At 41.9% G+C, this 21,955-nt stretch overlaps 2 protein-coding genes across 6 annotated transcripts in view; both read right to left on the bottom strand.

The window, feature by feature from the left end:
• Positions 1 to 21,955, bottom strand: part of glrbb (glycine receptor, beta b) — a 172,884-nt gene that overhangs the window by 49,976 nt on the left and 100,953 nt on the right. The gene's annotated exons all lie outside the window — the stretch shown is intronic.
• Positions 16,117 to 21,955, bottom strand: part of gria2b (glutamate receptor, ionotropic, AMPA 2b) — a 54,399-nt gene continuing 48,560 nt past the window's right edge. For 2 of the 4 annotated variants that reach the window (XM_052059248.1, XM_052059239.1), the window contains exons 15-16: positions 20,281 to 20,415; positions 16,117 to 17,997 (exon numbers count right to left, since the gene is read on the bottom strand). In XM_052059248.1, the coding sequence (XP_051915208.1) occupies positions 17,833 to 17,997; positions 20,281 to 20,415 (300 nt within the window). In that variant the 3' untranslated portion in view covers positions 16,117 to 17,832. Of the gene's footprint in view, positions 17,998 to 20,166; positions 20,416 to 21,955 lie in introns of all 4 variants that reach the window. The other 2 variants (XM_052059265.1, XM_052059256.1) reach the window with 1 other exon arrangement.

Here is a 21,955-nt window from a genome sequence, read left to right as displayed (position 1 = left end):
AAGTGAGTGTGTCAAAGTGCTTCAGTAAAGTGTGTGGGAGCAGTTTAGGAGTGTGCGTGTGAGAAAGCTTCAGTTGTATGTGTGAGAGATTTTCAGTTTGTGGGCATGTGAGAAAGTTTCAGTGCTGCGTGGGTCAGAATTTCAGTAGTGTGTGGAAGGGGTAATACAGGACAGAATTTCTCTCTGTCCCTGACAAACTTGCGCTACTTCAATAGTCCGTGTGTAACAATAAGAGCATTTCAGCTATGTCAACAGGAGCGTTTCAGTTGTATTTGTGACCGTGTTTGGAATTGCCTCAATGAATAGTTTAAACAAGGATGCATGAGGTCTTTCTCTGACATCTAATCTAAAAAGTAATTGTAGTGAATGAAGTTACATTTTAACAAGTACATAAAAAAAAAAGAACTTTCTCAGGATATCCCACCTTCAATTGTAGAAGAGCTGACTTTATCCAATATAAAAAAAGGACAGCAAATAAGTACAGTACTATGTTTCAGGAAAATATCTCTTGTTTAAAAAGATTAAATTTTTTTCTTTATTTGGGGTTTCAGTCACTGGCAGATTGGAGCTTGTCGAAAATGTTTTGATCATCCTTCACTTGTCACCCTGAGTACCAGACGAACATTATGCACCAAAACGTGGCGTCTAATGCTCAACATGTCAGGATTCTCTCAGTTCCTTTGAAGGGAGATTTTGGTTAAAAAAAAAAAAGCTGATTACATTATTTATTCTGATATTCGTGTATGAGAGCGATGCAAAGAGCTTTATGCATCCCTGGAGATGCTGTACATATCAATTAATGTATGTAAATCTGCAACTTGAGGCGGTTTAAGGCCTAAACATCAACTCCAGAGGAAGAAATGTCTCAATCAAAGTAAATCTACACCATCGAATGGATAGAGAAAGTCGACACACCCTTGTTTTCTTGAGCTGTAATGAGGGCAAGTGGGCTTTGTCAAAATGGAAGGAATTATGACTACTTTGAAATAGCAGTTGGTGTAAGAACAAAATCCTGAGGCTTTTGCTAGAACGCAAAAAAAAAAAATGCAAATAAATCACATTTTTGCTGTTTTATTTTACTTTTTAAATTTTGAGTTATGTGTGATGACTACTGCCTATTGATGGCATGCTGTAACAGAACCAATCACTGCTGAATAACAAGCGGTCTGTCATGTTTCGGTTTGTGACCAACAGGTGGCACTGTGGGGATTTTCCCTGCAGCTGCACACCTGTTGGTCGTTAGGTAATTCGTGGCTATAAAAGGACTCCCGGCCGAGTACTCGTTGTCGGGTCATTGCTGCTGTTTGCTGATGTCATGTTTGTTCTGGTCATGTTTCTGTTGTTGATTCAGTCATGGTTTTGGAAATTCATTCATCTTCCGAGCCGCTTGATCCTCACTAGGGTCGCGGGGGGTGCTGGAGCCTATCCCAGCTGTCTTCGGGCAGTAGGCGGGGGACACCCTGAATCGGTTGCCAGCCAATCGCAGGGCACACAGAAACGAACAACAACCATTCGCACTCACACTCACACCTAGGGACAATTTAGAGTGATCAATCAGCCTGCCACGCATGTTTTTGGAATGTGGGAGGAAACCGGAGCACCCGGAGAAAACCCACGCAGGCCCGGGGAGAACATGCAAACTCCACACAGGGAGGCCGGAGCTGGAATCGAACCCGGTACCTCTGCACTGTGAAGCCGATGTGCTAACCACTGGACTACCGGGCCGCCGGTTTTGGAAATTCAAAATTCAAATTCAAAATTCACCTTATTTATTGAATGACTCTCGTGAGTGTGTGTGTGTGGGAGGGGGCTGAGGGGTTGTATATATCTAGATCAGTGGCTAGAGAGGGCTGGCCTGAAGGACAGCACAGAGGCACTCATCCTGGCTGCTCAGGAGCAGGCCCTGAGCACCAGAGCCATTGAGGCCCAGATATACCACACCAGACAAGACCCAAGGTGTAGGTTGTGCAAAGAGGCACCTGAGACGACCCAACACATAACTGCAGGGTGTAAGATGCTGGCAGGGAAAGCCTACATGGAACGCCATAACCAGGTGGCTGGCATAGTCTACCGAAACATCTGTGCGGAGTATGGACTGGAAACCCCAAGGTCAAAATGGGAAACACCTCCGAAGGTGGTGGAGAATGACAGAGCAGACAGAGAGAAGATCCTGTGGGACTTCCAGATCCAGACTGACAAGATGGTAATGGCGAACCATCCAGATATCGTGATCATAGATAAAGGGCAGAGGAAAGCCGTTGTAGTGGATGTAGCGGTCCCAAGTGATGGAAACATCAGGAAGAAGGAACATGAGAAACTCGAGAAATACCAAGGGCTCAGAGAGGAGCTGGAGAGAGCCTGGAAGGTAAAGGTGACAGTCGTGCCTGTGGTGGTCGGAGCACTCGGGGCAGTGACCCCCAAACTAGATGAGTGGTTTCAACAGATCCCGGGAACAACATCAGACATCTCAGTCCAGAAATCTGCAGTGCTGGGAACAGCAAGGATACTGCGCAGAACCCTCAAGCTTCCTGGCCTCTGGTAGAGGACCCGAGCTGAATGAGGCACGGACACCACCCGAGGGGTGAGTTGAGGATTTTTTTTAATAGATAGATAGATAGATAGATAGATAGATAGATAGATAGATAGATAGATAGATAGATAGATAGATAGATAGATAGATAGATAGATAGATAGATAGATAGATAGATAGATAGATAGATAGATAGATAGATAGATAGATAGATAGATAGATAGATAGATAGATAGATAGATAGATAGATAGATAGATAGATAGATAGATAGATAGATTTTGATCATGCAGGGGATCCGCAGCTGAAGGCCTCCCCTCTAATAATTGACTACAGACCACAGACATCACAACAGGGCAGGCAGCTCAGAATGCAGCCTCGAGCCCTCAGAGACGGTTAATACTGGTCCATACCAACGCGCCCAGAAATAGAATTCTGGAATGTCCTTAATGGAGTCTCCTCTTCACAGTTTTATTAGTTTGAAGATGACTTTGTTTATGTCAAGTATTTAACAAAAGCTGTCTTTGCTTATCCACCATCCATGGTCGCCCGAGCCTGGCCATCAGCAGGATGTGCGGACATTGAGGGCAAATGGCAATGTGTGTTCCTCTCAAACAAATATGAGCAGAGTAAAAGCAAACACCTGGCTGGGGTCATTACACGCTGTTTGCATATGCGACCGTTTTGAACGCCTGATTAGCTTTGATCCGCACCCTGTTAGTTCACAATTCAATGCCTCAGAAGGCAACCCAGCACTTTTGCTGACTTGGATGTGAATACAGTGGAAGTCACATTCCTCACTATAATGTAGCTGCACGGGACACCCAAATGGCTGGGCAAATGTTTTTTTTTTCTCCAGAGCCATATTAGATTTTTTTTATGGATAGAAGAGCCAGCCCATCTAGATGGTTAACAACATAGAATAAAATTAATGATATGGTACAAATCAGAATTAAATGACTAGCATTGCAGTTCATCTTTGTTGTGGGCCACATTGTTGGTACTGTTTCCCTCACAGGGAATATATCAATCTCAAATCCATTCATGCACCCACCCACCTATTTATCTTTATATATTAGGGTTGTGCATGCATTTCTTGATTAAAAGTCAATCTGATTTAAATTGTGATGCAAGGAGGGCATTTTGATTGAAACATGGTACATTTTGACATGGAACAATTAGATTTGTTTCATTCGATGCACTCACTTTGAAATCATAACCAATTTTCTCATTCAAATTGGTTATCTTTTAAATGTCTATTTTCTCTTTCGTGTTACTCTTTATGGCATTTTTTTACAGATTTTATCAAATTCAAATTTGTTCATACATTTGATATTTTTAGATGAATTTTTCTCGTATTATATTGACTTGGTTTTTAATCATCCAGGTGGGAAATGGCATTCCATGGAAAAAGTCACCTCGCTCTGAGAGCAGAGGGACCGAATCCCCATTAGTAACACCCCTCCCCTTCCACCTAACGCTCTAAATATTTCACAACACAATTTATTATTAATCTGCCGTCCTTCTGCAAATCAGAGTGATTCAGTTCCATATTGTGGCCTCTCTTGGTGGGGCGGTGTTGGCTCTCATGCCTTTTTTATGAGCAGCACGTGGAAGTTCAACTGGGACATTTGAAATGAATAATTGTTCACATCTACAAAGAGTAAAAAAAGTCATTGTTTCTGTCGTTCTTTTTTTTTTTTCTGGCCGGGTTTTTTTTCTGAGCATGTGGGCAGCCTCAAGGGGGGGAAGATACGCATCTTGCGACGATATGATGACTCCTCATGACAATAGTAAATGCCGCAGGATGACAAATGTATCCTTGTGGTGATATTTAAAAGGACGCATCCTCCACAAGCTCTGCGCACAATGCATATAAAAACCAGACACGCCTCTCAAATGCTAGCCTTCTGTGACATAAATTAATGAGAACAGAATGAAACGTTATAAAATGTTTCCACCACGAATGAGATGTATATGTTACATAACCAGGAGATAAAGTGGTTGGTCCTACACGGCCGCTTATAACTGGGGATGTGGCAGTGGTCGGAATGAATTAATCCTGTGGGAGTCAGTGCACTCTGTCACCTCTGATGAACCCCAAATAAAACTCTGATGTTCCAGTCGGCTTTCCCTGGCATTTTCTTAAAAAAATACAGAAAAATAAATCCAATCCATATTGATCGGGCCCTACGTTATACCTCGTCATAAAGATCATATTTGGCCAAATGTCACAATCGGAACCATTTTCCGTATACTCAAGTATCAGGAAGAAATAATCATTGTATAATAATAATATATATTTACTCTCTGAAATGACAACGGAGTTAGCCCACCCTCATTGTCACTGACCTGAAGGCAAGCAAACAGGAAACATTAGGAGCACGTCAGCCTGTGAGCCATTAAATATTTCAATATTTCCCTTTTTAAAGAGCTAAATTATTAACACACAGCGCAACCACAATGGATATTTTTAGTCGGAACCAAAAACTTTGCAATATTAATATCATTCTCCAAAGCCATCTGTCACGTAGTAAACAAAGAAGCTTTTTAATTGAAAGCAATGCGGAAGAATTTCCGGCACGCAACGTGACGTGACGACGGCAAAAGCAAAAGTTGCAGACAAATTGGTTTTATTGACGAAGAATTGTTGCACGACAAAATCCAGATGTTTATCGTCTTGGGACACTGCGTATTTGAAAATTTTCACAAACATGATAAAATATAAGCCGTATAAATTTTACTTCTTTCATTTCATGACTGTCGCATTATGGTTAGACTGCTTTTATTTCTCTTGACTCCATTTATTTGACACACAAAAAAAACATTGAAAAACTTTTCCTTCATGTGGTAAAGTATTACAAATTAGTTTCAAGACAAATTAATCTCTTTTCAAATGTATTTCTTTTATAATCTGTTTTGTGGGTCTCATATTTCATGGACAAAGACCCGCCAAAGAAATATCAAAATATGAAAACAAATGTATAACGGCCAAATTAATATTTTCAGATTTTCCAGTTTCAAAAACGTCCACACACAATCGCACTTGTACAACATTGGGCCTAAATTAGGCCGCCTAATGGGACATATATGCCATAGCAACCACACACACACACACATAAATATTGTCCATCTCGCCATTCATCCATTTTCCGATCCACTTATCCTCACAAGGGTCGCGGGTGTGCTGCAGCCTATCCCAGCTGTCTTTGGGCAGTGGACGGGGACACCCAGAACCGGTTGCCAGCCAATCGCAGGGCAGACACAGACGAACAACCATCCACACTCACACTCACACCGAGGGACAATTTAGAGTGATCCACTAACCTGCCATGCCTGTTTTTGGAATGTGGGAGGAAACCGGAGTACCCGGTGAAAACCCACGGAGGCGCAGGGAGAACATGCAAACTCCACACAGGGAGGCTGGAGCTGGAATTTAACACTCTCTCTGCACTGTGAGGTCAACGGCTAACTGCTGGACTACCGGGCCACCACACACACACACACACACACACACACACACACACACACACACACACACACAAATTTATATTTATCGCTCTTGTCATCCATAGATTCCATTTACCTATACATACTTAAACAAAAAGTCTGGCACAGTATTAAATGTTTGATTCTCATCAAGTAAGTATTTACAGTACATCATGACTTCTTTGGATCATCGTGTTTCTCATAAAAAATGCAACAGTGTGAGTTTTCCTTGCCTAAATTTGACTTCATTCCATAGATATTTTTTGTCTTCAAATTACTTTTTGACCACATTTTTAAGTTTTATTTTGGTAACATTATAAGTTAAGCAATAAATGCAAATGCAAAAAAAATCAATATTTATATATTATATATTATATATATATAATATATATATTCATTCATTCATTCATTCATCTTCCTAACCGCTTGATCCTCACGAGGGTCGCGGGGGGTGCTGGAGCCTATCCCAGCTGTCTCCGGGCAGTAGGCGGGGGACACCCTGAATCGGTTGCCAGCCAATCGCAGGGCACACAGAGACGAACAACCATTCGCACTCACACTCACACCTAGGGACAATTTAGAGTGTTCAATCAGCCTGCCACGCATGTTTTTGGAATGTGGGAGGAAACCGGAGCACCCGGAGAAAACCCACGCAGGCCCGGGGAGAACATGCAAACTCCACACAGGGAGGCCGGAGCTGGAATCGAACCCGGTACCTCTGCACTGTGAAGCCGACGTGCTAACCACTGGACTACCGGGCTGCCCTAATATATATATATATATACGGTATATATATATATATATATATATATACGGTATATATATATATATATGGCGGCCCGGTAGTCCAGTGGTTAGCACGTCGGCTTCACAGTACAGAGGTCGTGGGTTCGATTCCAGCTCCGGCCTCCCTGTGTGGAGTTTGCATGTTCTCCCCGGGCCTGCGTGGGTTTTCTCCGGGTGCTCCGGTTTCCTCCCACATTCCAAAAACATGCGTGCCAGGCTGATTGAACACTCTAAATTGTCCCTAGGTGTGAGTGTGAGCGTGGATGGTTGTTCGTCTCTGTGTGCCCTGCGATTGGCTGGCAACCGATTCAGGGTGTCCCCCGCCTACTGCCCGGAGACAGCTGGGATAGGCTCCAGCACCCCCCGCCACCCTAGTGAGGATCAAGCGGCTCGGAAGATGAATGAATGAATGAATATATATATATATATATATATATATTAAGGGTGTGGAAAATAATCGATATTAATCGATACATCGATGCGCACGTGCGCGATCCGAGTGCATGGGCTCATTCACTGGGTACGACGCGATTGACGGGTGAAATCGCGATTCATCACGATGCATTGATCGGTATCGGTAAAATCCGATTCAAGCGCCGTTTTATTCATGTTAAACGTCACGTATCTGCCCTTTCCTAGGCGCAATGAATGTACCATCATTGCTTTGCGTTTTGTGTTGAATACGGACGGTAGCCGTGCGTCACATACAGTCCAGTACACAACTAGCGAAACATTATGGAAGTTAGCGCACGCAGCAGCAAGGAAACTACTATATTTAATGCAGCCGCAACATTCAAATCTTATGTTTGGAAATACTACGGCTTCGAAAAGAAAGACGGAAAGCTTGATAAAACCTCCGTAATTTGCAAGGAATGTCGCACTAAGAAGCCATACAACGGCAGCACCACAAATATGCAGACCCACTTAAACCGATGGCACCAGATCACCGACAAGTTTCCCTCCCGCTTCCCCGCCCAGTTCCTCGTCGGACACCGGAGAAACTCTTGGTAAACCAGGTCAGGATCAGAAAAAAATTGCCTCTTATTTTGGGAGTCCCGTTGCAACTCACTGTGACCGCGCAATGGCTATAACTAAGGCCACTGCTTATTTCATATGCAAAGACCTCCAGCCTTAGCGTGGTGGACAACGAGGGTTTCAGACAGCTCGTGCACGTTTTGGAACCCAGGTATAAAATACCAGACAGGTCTGTGTTCACTTACAAACATATTCCCGATGTGTACAACAAAGTGAGAAGTGAGATTACTGTGTCGCTGAACAGTGCGCAAAGAGTTGCACTTACAGTGGATGGGTGGACATCTTGCGCTATAGATTCATATACATATATATATAATTATTATATTTCATATAAGACACTCAGTGAGAATAGTCTGTTTGTGTTTACACTATAGCAACAGCTGTGAGTCTCGGGTGCCAAATTGTTTACATTTTCTTTGCACAAAACCCAATTGAGAAAGGGCTTAAATAAGTTGTTTTACAAGTTCTACTCTTTATAAGGAATAAAGTGGTATCCTTTTTGTAATACTGTACCATACTGAATTCCATCTTTTTAAAAGCTTTTTTTCTTTGCTTATTTGCATCATGTTTAATTGCACAATATCGCAACAAATTGCATTGTATCGTATCGGATCGCATTGATTTGAACTTAATGTGTATCGAATCGTATCACATCGTGACGACGGTGAAACGTATCGCCAGAAAATTCCATGTATCGTTTAAGTATCGCATCGCTGGCAGTGGATCGAGATGTGTATCGAATTGTCCTCAGTGCTGAGATTCACATCCCTAATATATATATATATATATATATATATATATGTATGTATATATATATATATATATATATATATATATATATATATATATATATATATATGTATGTGTATATATATATATATATATATATATATATGTTTATATGAGTCCACTACTCATTTAAAAAAAGTATTGATTATTTATTTATTTATCTTCATTCATTCATTCATTCATTCATTCATTCATTCATTCATTCATTCATTCATTCATTCATCTTCCTAACCGCTTGATCCTCACTAGGGTCGCGGGGGGTGCTGGAGCCTATCCCAGCTGTCTCCGGGCAGTAGGCGGGGGACACCCTGAATCGGTTGCCAGCCAATCGCAGGGCACACAGAGACGAACAACCATCCACGCTCACACTCACACCTAGGGACAATTTAGAGTGTTCAATCAGCCTGCCATGCATATTTTTGGAATGTGGGAAGAAACCGGAGCACCCGGAGAAAACCCACGCAGGCCCGGGGAGAACATGCAAACTCCACACAGGGAGGCCGGAGCTGGAATCGAACCCGGTACCTCTGCACTGTGAAGCCGACGTGCTAACCACTGGACAACCGGGCCGCCCTTTATTTATCTTGTGACAGACAAATCACGATATCAATGAAATATTTGTTTTGGCTGAAGTGATTAATTTCACGTAAAATGATCACGTATACTCCACACATATCATGAACAGGCTGCTTAACATCTTAACAGAATACGCGGGAGAAAAAGGAACGACTTTAGTGTGCGCGCGTGCACTGCACACCGTCATTAACATCAAGGCCTGAGAATGTCCTCGATCAATAAATAATGAGCGGTCTGCTTAGCCCGCTGGAGCTGTGGAGCGTGCTGGGACGCCGCTGCTAAGGTGTGTTAGGTAACAAGCTGCATGCTGGTATGTCGCTTTCAACATGACTGACACCCAGGAAGTTCAATTGGGGAACAGGAAGTGAGGGAACACGTCAGTGGGAACACTCAGGGGAAGACTAACAAGTGTGTGTGTTTCATCTTAAAATTGTTACAATGTTTCTTTGTGGGATACGTACTACAGAGTGGTAGTGCGGCTCCATCAAAGTACTAACACTGGAATTTGCCCAAAGTAGCTTCTTCAAACGAAAAATGGATGACTTCCTGTTCAGTTTTGGACATGGGTCCTTGAGACGCAACGTCATAGCAATTGGTGAAACTGTTGTCGGGGCTGATTCCCTCGCCACCCCCCCCCCCCCCCAACTCCCATCCAAAAAATAAAAATAAAAAAATCAGTGACTCTGAAATGATGACCAAAATTTGAAGATGGTAGATGTTGTGTTCAGCTACATGGGTCCTTGAGTTTTTGTGGGTCCTGTTACGAAACATGTCCATCCAATTTCATGTTGATCTGTGAAACTGCTGTTGGTGGCAAATGTTTTTTTTTTATGTGTGAGAATCCTCAAAATTCTCATCAAATCTTGACGCCAAGCCGTGGAATGAACCCAAGATGGCTCCCTCAAACCAGAAGGACAAGCTTCCCGGTTTTTAGACAAGGGTCCTGTTAAAATGTTTGTCTCCTTCCTTCAATAGTCACGTTGAGATGTGAATAATACACATTATTCAGTGATTATTCAGTCATTATTCCTTCTGGTTATATGAAAATTTCCTTCAAAGTTTTTCAGTTCTTCCAATTTATTCTTTATTAATTTTATTCCTCCGAAAATCAATTTTTCTTGTTCATTTTCTGATTTTAATTTTGTACTTTTTTCCTCATAACATTCGTCAAAATTATTTCTTAAAAAAATATTCTCATCATTGTAACTTTTTGACAATATAACTAATTCTAGCTTTATTTTTGAGTTATTTTTTTAGTTACCCAATTTTTTTATGTTCATATTTTTATTTCATTTTTCACATTTCTTTGATTTCATTTTAATTTTTGTACTGCGATTTGCTTGTATGAATATAACTGAAAAAAAAAATCGGAAAGTCGTACAGTAATGTGACTGTAACTGCCCTGCCTGTCTTTATTTGTCGATGGCATAGCCCGATGAAAGAAGATGCATTTTTAGTTGTCAATCAATCATCATTATTGCCCCAAATATGTGAAACTGAATCATTTCCTGCAACACAGTGGTTGGGACTCACTGGGTTAAGATGAAAAGCGAATCACATCTTACAATTTACATGAGTTTGCCATTTACATTGCATTTCACTTTCCCATTCTCAGGCCGATTCAAAGGGTCTGCATCCTTTTTCTTGGAACTTTTGCATATGCACTCAGGTGCTGTGCCACAACCCGCGTCAGCTGACGTAAATGAGAGCGAGGTGAAAAATGGAATTTGATCGCAGACGATCCGTCTTTGGATATGAAAACGTCCCTGGATGTGGCTGCCATGTTTGGCGGCGAGACTGGCGAAGGCAGATGGCACCTGGATGAGGAGGGAGCGCGCTCCCCTTTCCTCCAGTTAATGCCTCACGTCCCTCATGTGCACCACCAAGCTTTCATTTGACTCCTTTTGGAAAGACGGGATTATGATACATGGATGTTTTCCTTTCACACTTTTTTTTTGCTGCACAGATGGCAACTAACCTGGACCTGCCCACAAACATCTGTTGCATAATTTGTCACTTGTTAATTTGAAAATAACATCATTAAGGTGGCAGACGTCAAGAAGTACTTATTAGGGCACAGCAGTGCCAAGGTGTGAATTTTGATGGGCATACCGAAGCCCTTTTACTTTGTAACAGTCATTTTAGCAACATCTTGTCTACATAAAAAAAAGACCCCAAAAAGCAGGCAAGAGGGAGGATCAGGTTGTACTTGACGAGTTGTATTGCTAAAAACACGGGGAAAACTAAATCCTCAACAAACAATGTCCTGAAAACAAAAAGAATACAAAGTAGTAAACCAAAACCATGACTGAAGCAAAAACCTATCAATAACAGAAACATGACCGAAACATGACCAAAGACATGACAGGAACAAACAAACAATGACCCGACAATGAGTGGTCGGGCCGGGAGTCCTTTTATACAACTAATGACGTAATGACCAACAGGTGTGCCGCTGCAGGTGGAGCCCTATAGTGCCACCTGTTGGTCACAAACTGAACCGTGAAAGGAAGTCGACCATTTTGGTTTGAAGTGACCATTTTGGGCATATTTTGATCCATTCCATCTCATCTGAGAGATTTTGTATAATTGCACCCAAATGTACACCAACTTAACTTGAGAAATTGATGCCAGTAAATTGTGAGAGATTTTAGCTTTTGGGCATTGTGTGTCGGCAGAGCAAGGTAGCAAGGTTTGATCACTTTGCATCAACCAGGAAAACCAAGCTCCACAAAGTCAGTTTCACTTAGCAACATTTATGTGCGTCATCTCCAGTGCGGAAGCTGATGCTTATGATGATGATCACCATTATTAAATGCATCCGTGACATTTCTGGAAGAAATGCCAGCCCCGGCACGAGCATCTGTCCGTGGGCAAAAGACAACACGATGACATCTCTCTGTCCCTTGTTGTCATGGCGACGTAAACTCGTTCCCGCGAATTGCATAATTTGCCCGCCGATGTTTTGTTCTCACGGGCGCCTTTCAAATATATGCATGGGAGAGAAATACCATCCCCCGTTTTCCCCTTTCATCCATCCTTTTCTTTTTGTGGAAGCAGCTGTTGCCATGACGACGCTGACTTCGGCATAACCATTTCCCAGCAGCTGCCAACCGTGGTTGCAATTTGGATTTCCTTACCAAAAGGAGCCAACCATGCTGTCATCAAGCAAAATTGTCTGTTACGTTTCAAGAGGTATCAGGGAGTCATCAAATTGAAAGGATATCACCTGTGTGACTTCTTTTATACATCTTCAACTTTACACCCTTGCCATCCTTACTCTAACACCACAGATGGAAAATTGACAAGTTGAGTTTGCCCTCTAGTCGCTGATGGTGTCGTGGTACACTCGCCTGATTTGCGTACGGGCAGCGAGGGATCGCTTCCCACTCAGAAACGATGTGTGTGTAGGTGTGAATGGCCAATGGTCTGTACTTGCCCTTCGGACTGACTGGCGACCAGTTCGGGGTGTGTAGTCTGCCTTCCGCCCAAACTCAGCTGGGATAGGCTCCAGCAACTCCCACTCTCCAGGATAAACGATATTGAAAATGGAGGGATGGATGGATGGGGTTTGTCCTCCCATTTTGTGTTTGAAGTACTGAAGATGACACTCTGACACTCTCCACCTTCTCCCTTGCTCACCATGCATACCGCCACCTGCACTCTGATCCAGCAGTTTTATTTTGTTCCCAAAGTCAGCTTTACTTTGAGGAGATCTTTTCCATTTTCCACCCCAAACGCGTGGAACACTCTGCAACAAATCAGAAAACTCCATCTCTGTCGACAAGGACTTTGAGAGGCGGTGTAAAAGGAGCCTGCCACACAGCTCTTGGATTGGATCTCATCAGACTCCCGTAAAACCACAGCGTCGCGGTCCTGCTGGAGTTGAGTGCTCATGCGGGAGAGCAGATTAATTTTGTTTAATCATCCCCGGCCGAGCAAACAGCCCATAAGGACTCTTGATTACATCAAAGTGCCCGCTGCTGACTGGTGGAATGACGATGATGGTGTCTCTCCTGGGGGAGCTAACATCAATAAGTCATTTCCATGACAAAACGCCGGCACACTGCTAAGGTTCTATCTTCGAAATCAGGCACCAAATCAGGAACGTTAATTGTGCCTTGGCTGTGACACAATTGAAAGAGGAAAAGCCTAAAGAAAAGAGAAAGTCTAGCATGATTTAGCGGAACTGTGACAAAATTTGAGGAACCTTGCAGGATTTGGTAAAAAATCTCACAAGAAGTCTTGCAAGATTTGAAAATTCATTGATTCATCATTTTCCGAACCGCTTCATCCTCACCAGGGTCGCGGGGGTTCTGGAGCCTATCCCAGCTGTCTTCGAGCAGTAAGCGGGGGACACCCTGAACCGGTTGCCAGCCAATCGCAGGGCACGCAGAAACGAACAACCGTTCATGCTCACACTCACACCTAGGGGCAATTTGGAGTGTTCAATCAGCGTGCCATGCATGTGTTTGGAATGTGGGAGGAAACCGGACGACCCGGAGGAAACCCACGCAAGCACAGGAAGAACATGCAAACTCCACACAGGAGGGCCAGAGCTGGAATTGAACCCGGTACCTCTGCACTGTGAAGTCGACGTGCTAACCACTCAACTACAGGGCCGCCCTAGATTCGAAAATGTCTTGCATAATTTAGGAACTAGCACACGACTTGATTTTGTCTTTGTCTTAGGTGGTGGAATTGATGACTCGGGGGCGAGGCAACTTCTTGAGCCGGAACGCCCAGAGAGGCTCCACACATGCACCTGATGGTAGACTAGCCTTGCGCCGACACAAAAATAAAGTTGCGTCTGTTTTTACGTCAAGGTCACGGGCTGCAGTCTATCAAAATAGAACCCTTCGTCTTGCAAGAGTTGAGGAAATCACGTGTGATCATAGTACCTTGTAGCTTCCGAATGACTTAGGATTTACGGCAGGGGTGTCCAAACAGCTCTGCATGAGACACCAACCGAATCCCATCTCTGTATTCGGAACGCGAAAAAGAACAAACTCCTATGTGACAAATTTTCAAACAGTTACTTGAGGATCATCAATGTGATGACTTCATAAATCAGCCATAGAGCACCAAGTAGAAAAAACTGTTTCTCATTTTTGCCTTTGAATTGTTTTTGAAGATGAATTGTGTTCTTTTTATCCTATGTGGTTTATTTGTATCTTCAAATATAAAGCAATGTTCGACAGTATATAAACAAATATATTAATAGTAATGACACCCTCCCTTCTCATTCTGCCCACCTTCACCTTTTTTAACTAACCTTGGCCCGCATGTCTAATGTGGGTTTTAGTATCGACTTTTTTGTCATGTCACGGGTAGTGATAGGACGATGATACCTCAAGGAGTGTATTGACCCACTTTACAAACTGTGTCAGCACTGTATTGACACTGTTGGTCACCCAATAGTGACCCCTGCAGTAGTTATAAAATCATTGCAGGTAAAGAAATCCTTGTTTGTGTAAATGCTAAAGTGAGTTGGTATGTAAAATATAGCAAATTTGAGTTACAATTCAGATTTTTAAATTATGTAGAACATTTTTGTAAAATCATGTGAAATAAAAGACAAAAAAGTCTCCAGTTTATGGATTTATTATTTTATTAGTTTATGAAATTTTATTGAGGAACAAAAGTTCTTGGAGTGTCTCTGCTCCAAGGCGGTTTCTCCTCTTAGACACCAGCTCCCCAGCCTCAGAAAATACTCTTTCACATGGTTCAGATGACGATAGTGAGCAGGGAGTTTTAAATGAAAGTTGATGCAGATGTGGATATGTTTTCTAGTTCCATTTCCAATATTGTAAAGGGTCTTTGGGTTTCTGGGTGTGTTTGCTTGTGACAGGCAGCGTTGGACTTCGATTATGGAGGATCTCACAATTCTAAGATAAAATGAATAAAGCAACTGTAAGGCTCTTTAACTGACTATCATATGTATAACACGTCATTCACTTGATAAACTGATAAAGTGGGTGCAATGCGCCACCGTATAAAACAAATATATATAAGAGTAATCAATGCTCGAAGGAGAAAAAGATTTACTAAGATCAAAATTATTCCACACTGGGGAAAATTTCTTAGAACGATCCATAATTTCGCAAAACTCCAGCCAATAAACCCACGACATGTTGATACAATTTGTGTCCTTATAAACACACTTTGGCGCGGCACATTCAAACAATTCAGTTCCTGCATTGGTCACGTGATTCTTTCTTAAAGCAGTACACGCACCGATACAGGGTTTCACTCTTGAGCTCTCGGCACTGTGCTCACGCACCAGTGTCGCTCGTCACGGGCTGCTGAAAAGTTTATGTGGCGGGCTGCAAAAGGCCTCGGGCCGTAGTTTGGACACCACACATTTAAGGAATTTACACATGATTTTACAGAAGTATATTTCACCGAATCCTCGTATGAGGTGAGGGATTATTGCGTTAATTTAGCAGAATCCGCAGAAGATTTTCGGAAGTCTTCTACAATTTACCAAGAAGTCTCACAAGATGAGAGTCCAACGTGTCTCATTTGAGTTGGTTGAATTTGCACAAAGCCTGAGGAAGTCTTGTGTTATTTTGTAGAATTCTCACGAGATTTGTTCCACAAAGTCCCATTCCGACTAACTGGAAAACCTCGGAGAGATTTCTTCATCATCATCATCATCATCATCACACAAGACGGTGTTCTTTTGGAGAAGGTTAACACAACTTTGGGGGAGTAGGATAAAATTTGACGTCTAACTTGCGAAAACTTTGAAGATTTGTGCAAGTGTTGAATTGTGGGCGCAAGTCACGCTCCAGCACCATTTCAAAATGGCTTGTGTGAATATAGAAGCACTGTTTCCCCAGATGTCTTCAACTCCAAACTACTTTTTGATTTGACTTTGTTGCATCACAAAGGAGAGCCGCAGAGATCATCCATTTTCTGAAATTTATTTAAGAAAGAGTCCCAAAAATAAACAAGTTAGCACACATTCCATAATACAAAATGTCAGTGAGAATAGCCTGAATTTACGCCATATGGAACTTAGAAGCGACTACAAGTATATGCGTGTTACCTATTGTCAGAAAACGAAAACCACAGCCATAGTAATCATAATTATGATAAGAATAATACATATAATTGCCCCAAATGTATCTTACACGGGGGTTTCTTTACAGCTCATAAAAGAGATAAAGTGAGTCTTATGAGTTCGTTCAGAAGTGCTTGTCTTAAAACAAACAAACAAACAAAGAAAACAATTCTGATGTCCGTTCATTAAAGTAGTTTTGAGAATATTATCGAAATGGGGCTAGGCTTTTTTCAACTGTTACCTCTTTTATACAATATATATATGCATGTGTGTGTGTGTGTGTGTATTATGTCTTTGTTTTTTTTCTGAAAATTTCAAACACCGTCACGACTTCTACGTTAAAATGTAAACGCTTGTGTGTGTGTGTGTGTGTGTGTGTGTGCGTGTGTGTGTTTTTTGGCAGTAATGAAAACAGAAAAAGAACCCCGTCTCGTCACAACAACGGCAAACGACATGCAGAAACCGCTGCTACGTCTTCGTCAGGAGGATGCAAAAATACATGGAAAACAAAAACACAACCCCCGGAAAAAAAAAGGCTATTTATTTATCGTTATTAGCGGTGTCATCACCACTGACTGTACAACTATAGTTTACAAAAAAAAGTCATTTACATTCACTGAAATGACAGTGATTGATTATATTAAGACTCTATATTCATCATCTACTGGCACTAAGATTTGGCACCCGTCACTTATTTGGCATTTTTCCGCGTGGTGGGTATTGATGCCTCTTGAACGCCCCTTTTCCATTGTTTTTCTAATGTATATATTTTGCATTCATGGCGTGTAAACAGGTTCACTTCCTCCTGAAAGCGCAACAAACAACTCTGGTCTTTGGCAGGAAAAAAAAAGAAAAATCAAACAAACGGAGGGCAGTGAGGGGGAAAAAAAAATTCACAGAAGTTGAAAAAGAAGAGCAAAAACGTAGATTCCAAAACTGTCAAGCATTGACATATAGTTCGTATCAACACCAAATATTAACGAATAAAATATACAGGTTTTTAATTACATGATATCTGTCGCTGCTTCTTATTGTTTCCTTTCCACTCCACGCACGCCGGCGAGTATCTTGAAAAGCCATTTTGTGAAAATACATAAAAATAGTTTATTTGTTTCTAGTTTCTTGGGCTTTTCTTAAGAAAAACTTCAAAGGACTATTTCACATTTTTAGAATGGGGATGTGCTTCCTGTTTGGGACATTGCGGTGGCGACCGATTAACACACACGCTGGCACATACACACAGTTCATGACTTGGGGAGAAACTGCTGTCAATCAACCCCTCGCTTCCACACATTTAGAAAAGGGAAAAAAATCCAAGATATTCCAGGGTTGCCCTTTTTTGTTGTTGTCGAAAATATTGACCGGGGACCAAGTCTTTGTGTTCTCCAACGTTCCCTTTCAAAAAAAATAAGTGCCAGAACAGCGAGCAAAAGTAGGGAGCATTGGAAAGGGGTGGGGGGGGGGGGGTGTAATGGGATTTCGGAAGAAAAAAAAAGAACCAAAGCGCTTTGTTCTTTACTTTTTGAAACCATGGTAAGGCACTCGGAAGTTGGTCTGGGATCAGGACAGGTCTGTCAGGCTGACGTTGAGGCCCATGTCGGGTCTGACGTACGGGACGGCGTGGACGGCCTTCGGGAACTCCGGAGTCATCACCCGACCATTCTCCCCAGTGCTCCCGGTGACCGAAAGTCTCGCCTTATTCCTCATGGCATCTCCAAAAGTCATCTGCAGAGTGGTGGAGGGGGGGAGGGACATTCCCACAAACAAGGAAGTTAGGCAAGTCTTTCCCCAAGTGCGCAAGTGTGAAATATTAATATATGGATAAATATGTATGGAGATGAGAACTAAAGGGTGCGCCTGGGTGGCGGCGACACGATGCAAGAATGAGGATGCGCGTATGGTATGGTGGCAAGCATTAATTTAGCATGACAATGTGTTTTCTACTAGGAGAGAGGCATTGACAAGCGTGGCCATCAACAGTCATACATGAGCATGGTCTTAAGGGAACTTAAATGGACAGACAACGTACGAAGCAGAGTCAGCGCCATCAGCTCAAAGGAAAAAAAACCTGACTGGTTGTTTGGCATTTGAACAATTTTAAGATTAAGAAAACCTTTATTAGTCTCGCAATGGAGAAATTCCAGTTTCACAGCAGCAAACATCTAGAATTTAAAAAAATCTCATGTAAAGTTTTTGGTACTTTCTTTGGCTGTTATTGTATCCATGTAGCTACCTAGCTAGCTACATAGCTGGCTACCTAGCTGACTAGCCAGCTACCTACCAACCTAGCTGGCTTGTCAGCCACCTAACTACTGTAGCTCCCATGCAAAGTATCTCCCAACAATTCACAACATTGTGAACCTATCAAATCCAACCATGAATGTATAATTTGCGATACAATACAAATAACTCCAATTCCGATGTGATTCACTACAATTATGCGATTCACTCCAGTTACGACACAATACGATTCCCTTTAACTATCGTGGAGTATAAGGATTTGATACTATCCAATTCAATATACAATTCACTCCAATTTTGATTCATTGCGGTTAAGATAAATATAATTTATTCCAATTAGGATGAAATACGATTCACTCCACTTCTGATTTGTTGTAGTTCAATTATACAATACATTACGATTCACTCCAATTAAGATGTGGTGCAATTGACTTGGATGACAAAACGACCCACTCCAATGACAATGTAGGTCACAATTCACTTACAAAACGTTTCACTCATTATGACATGACGTACAACAGGAATTGAACATGATACAGCTGTCTCCAATTACAACATGATATACTGCAATCACAATAATTACATTATGATGCAATTTCCTTCAATTACTGCAGGATTCACAAAAACATATATAAATATAATTCACTTTAATGATAATAGGGTTCACTAGAATTACAACGATTCACACCGATTCTATTAAGATTAATTCTTTGCAATACAATTCATTAATCCACAATGCAATTCGCGCCTCACTCCAATTCTGACACAAATCAATTGCAAAATGACTTCTTCCAGGTTCGATACGATTCTCTCCAGTTTTGGTACGATTCACTTCAATTGCAATACGATTAGCAGCAGTTACGATTAGGATGGCATACTCCGATTACAACGTGACGACGCGATGGCTCAATCTAGTTGCGACGGTTTTATTCACTGAATACGATTTGATTCGCTCTAATTACAATGCAAGTATGATTAAGCTGCACCTGAATTACGACTAATGAGTCAATGCACTGCAATTCTCATCATATTCGATACATTTTAATTTAAGTACAATAAGATTCACTCTAATTATGATGCAATCTAACATTACAATTTGTTTAAGATGCATCACTCACTTCAGTGATGAGTCACTTCACCACCTGTGTGATAATTGGTCATGATCTGAATTCATAAAGTTGATCACATTCCACCTTTTGCCCAGTAAAATCGTCTTGCAATATCTGACCACTTTTTTGGATAAAATCGATGCAACATACTCATCATTAGCATCACACTATCCTTTTCATCGAGATTTCACTAGAACGGTTACACCTTTATTTAACCTTTGAGTGAAAACTTTTCTCGAACTAATTTGACCCCCGGGCCCCAAAAAAAATAATTCTGGCAAATAAAATGAATGTTTGAGAGTGATTCTTTTTCCCCTTTTCAGCATGGCGCTGACAGTCCTTGTTCCAAACACGATCATTATGCTTGAACAAAAGAGTGTGCGTGTGGCTGGTATGTCTTTCTCTCAGGAAATCATAAGTCACCACTACATACGATCCTTTGGCCAACCTCTTCATTCACTAACACTGAAGGATGGAACGAAGGATGGAGCCGAAAAAAAAGCGTGCAAGTTTGGGGGAATTTATGAAAACCTCGTGTCCCTACCCCCTAAATTTTTACACTTTCGATCCCATATACGTTGTAACCTTCCTTATAAGTTGCAAAATTCTGTGAATTCTGCGAGGAAGTTGGGTTAATATTCTGTGCATTCTTTGCCACCTTCATTCGTTTGGCCTCGGCTCGGGACTTGTAACAGAACTCGATCAAGGCCACCAGCATGGCCAAGCCGAGCCCTCCGACCAGAATGTAGAAGACCCCAGCCACGTTGCTCAGGCTGAGGGCGCTGGTCTTCTCCTGCGGGGGAGTGCGGACGCATACAACACAGCAGTCAGCGGAAGAAGCGACAGCGTCAAAAAATAAAATAAAATAAAAACTAAATAAAAGACACCAACACAACATAACCACATACCAATGCACATTGAATCATTTACTGTTTCTTTACAATAACATCCAAAAATCACAACAAAAACAAAACAGATAGCGTGATTGGTCACTTGGGGTAAGATTGAAAGCAGCAGTAGTAATCGTGGGTTGAAGTTAGTCAAAATGGAATGCAGCAGCAGTCGTTTACTTCACGGGTGGATTGACACCGCATGAATCCAATTCTGCCCATCCTGCGTAGCATTGTGTCTCACACTGGGACTGCATACGGAAAACCGCTGTGCGAAAGGCCAGCGCCAACAATTGTTCAATGTACTAAAATGAGTCAAAGACACCAAAATGGGAACGTGGCATGACTCCTTCTTGTGACTTTCTCATTCCCTGAGAAAAGGGGTGGGTGTCATACTAATTTTTGTGACGGGCGTAGTTTTAGTTGCCCTTGGAGGACAATCACGACTGTGAACTCCCCTAAATGTATAATCACATGTACATAACAGACTTGTTTAGAAATCAGAAATCAGTTAAAAAAATATTTTCCAGCTTTTTAATTATTTTTTTAAACAGGGTTAGTAACAATAAATGCTAGCAATATCTCAATGTCATTGAAAAAAAAAAGTCAAAACAATTTGAAATTTGGGGTATTTTAGCAAAAATCAGGGAGCGCATGCTTGGCATGTCACATAAAATGATGTGGCAGGTCGGCTTTCGCTGGTTGTGACACGTGTGCCTGAGAGCATTCAAAGCTCCAATATGCATTGTATGCATTGCCCAACAGACGTGATGTTGCGATCCTTTTTGTTTCTGGGATTCCGCTTCTCATTTTGCTCGAGTTATGCTGGCACCGCCTTGCGGGCTGGTTTGTACCAGTATTCCAGAAGAAGTATTTATGGGTGTAAATTCAGCCAGTGCAATTGGTCTCAGGTTTGAGCAACCAAATTGCAGGTACAAAATCGATCAACTGACATCCCATTAGGTGCGAAAATGCACTTTGCAGACGCAATCCTGATTGGCCCAGTGGGTAGATCGGCTACCACATCTGTTTGCATTTTGATCTGCACGCGGTTGCACGCCTTTCATAAATCAGGCAGCCCTTGTCGACCTTGAAATAATGATATTGGCAAATCAATTGAAGAAGGCCAACGGCCCAGGCTGACAAAACGGAATGTAGCGTTTGATATTTGTATGATTTAAGATTGTTCCCCACTTTGATGTCTACATGCTTTTTCTCGTGTTCACAAAATGTAAACGAAGCGGCATCGCATATAAAAACCTATCCTAGGTCTTGTAAATTCTGTCTATCAGTTCAGGCTTTACGTTAGAATTGGGCACTTGGACCTGCAGTGTGAATCCAGCCCGAGCATTATGTGTCTTCTCAAAATTTGGGATACTGTGCAAGGACCATTTACACGGGTTGCCCATGACAACGGGCCAAGCCGTTACAAACGAGAGACAG

The sequence above is a fragment of the Hippocampus zosterae genome, chromosome 1 (assembly GCF_025434085.1).
Source record: "Hippocampus zosterae strain Florida chromosome 1, ASM2543408v3, whole genome shotgun sequence".
Classification (NCBI taxonomy): Eukaryota; Metazoa; Chordata; class Actinopteri; order Syngnathiformes; family Syngnathidae; genus Hippocampus; species Hippocampus zosterae.
This window is presented reverse-complemented; position numbering and strand designations above follow the sequence as displayed.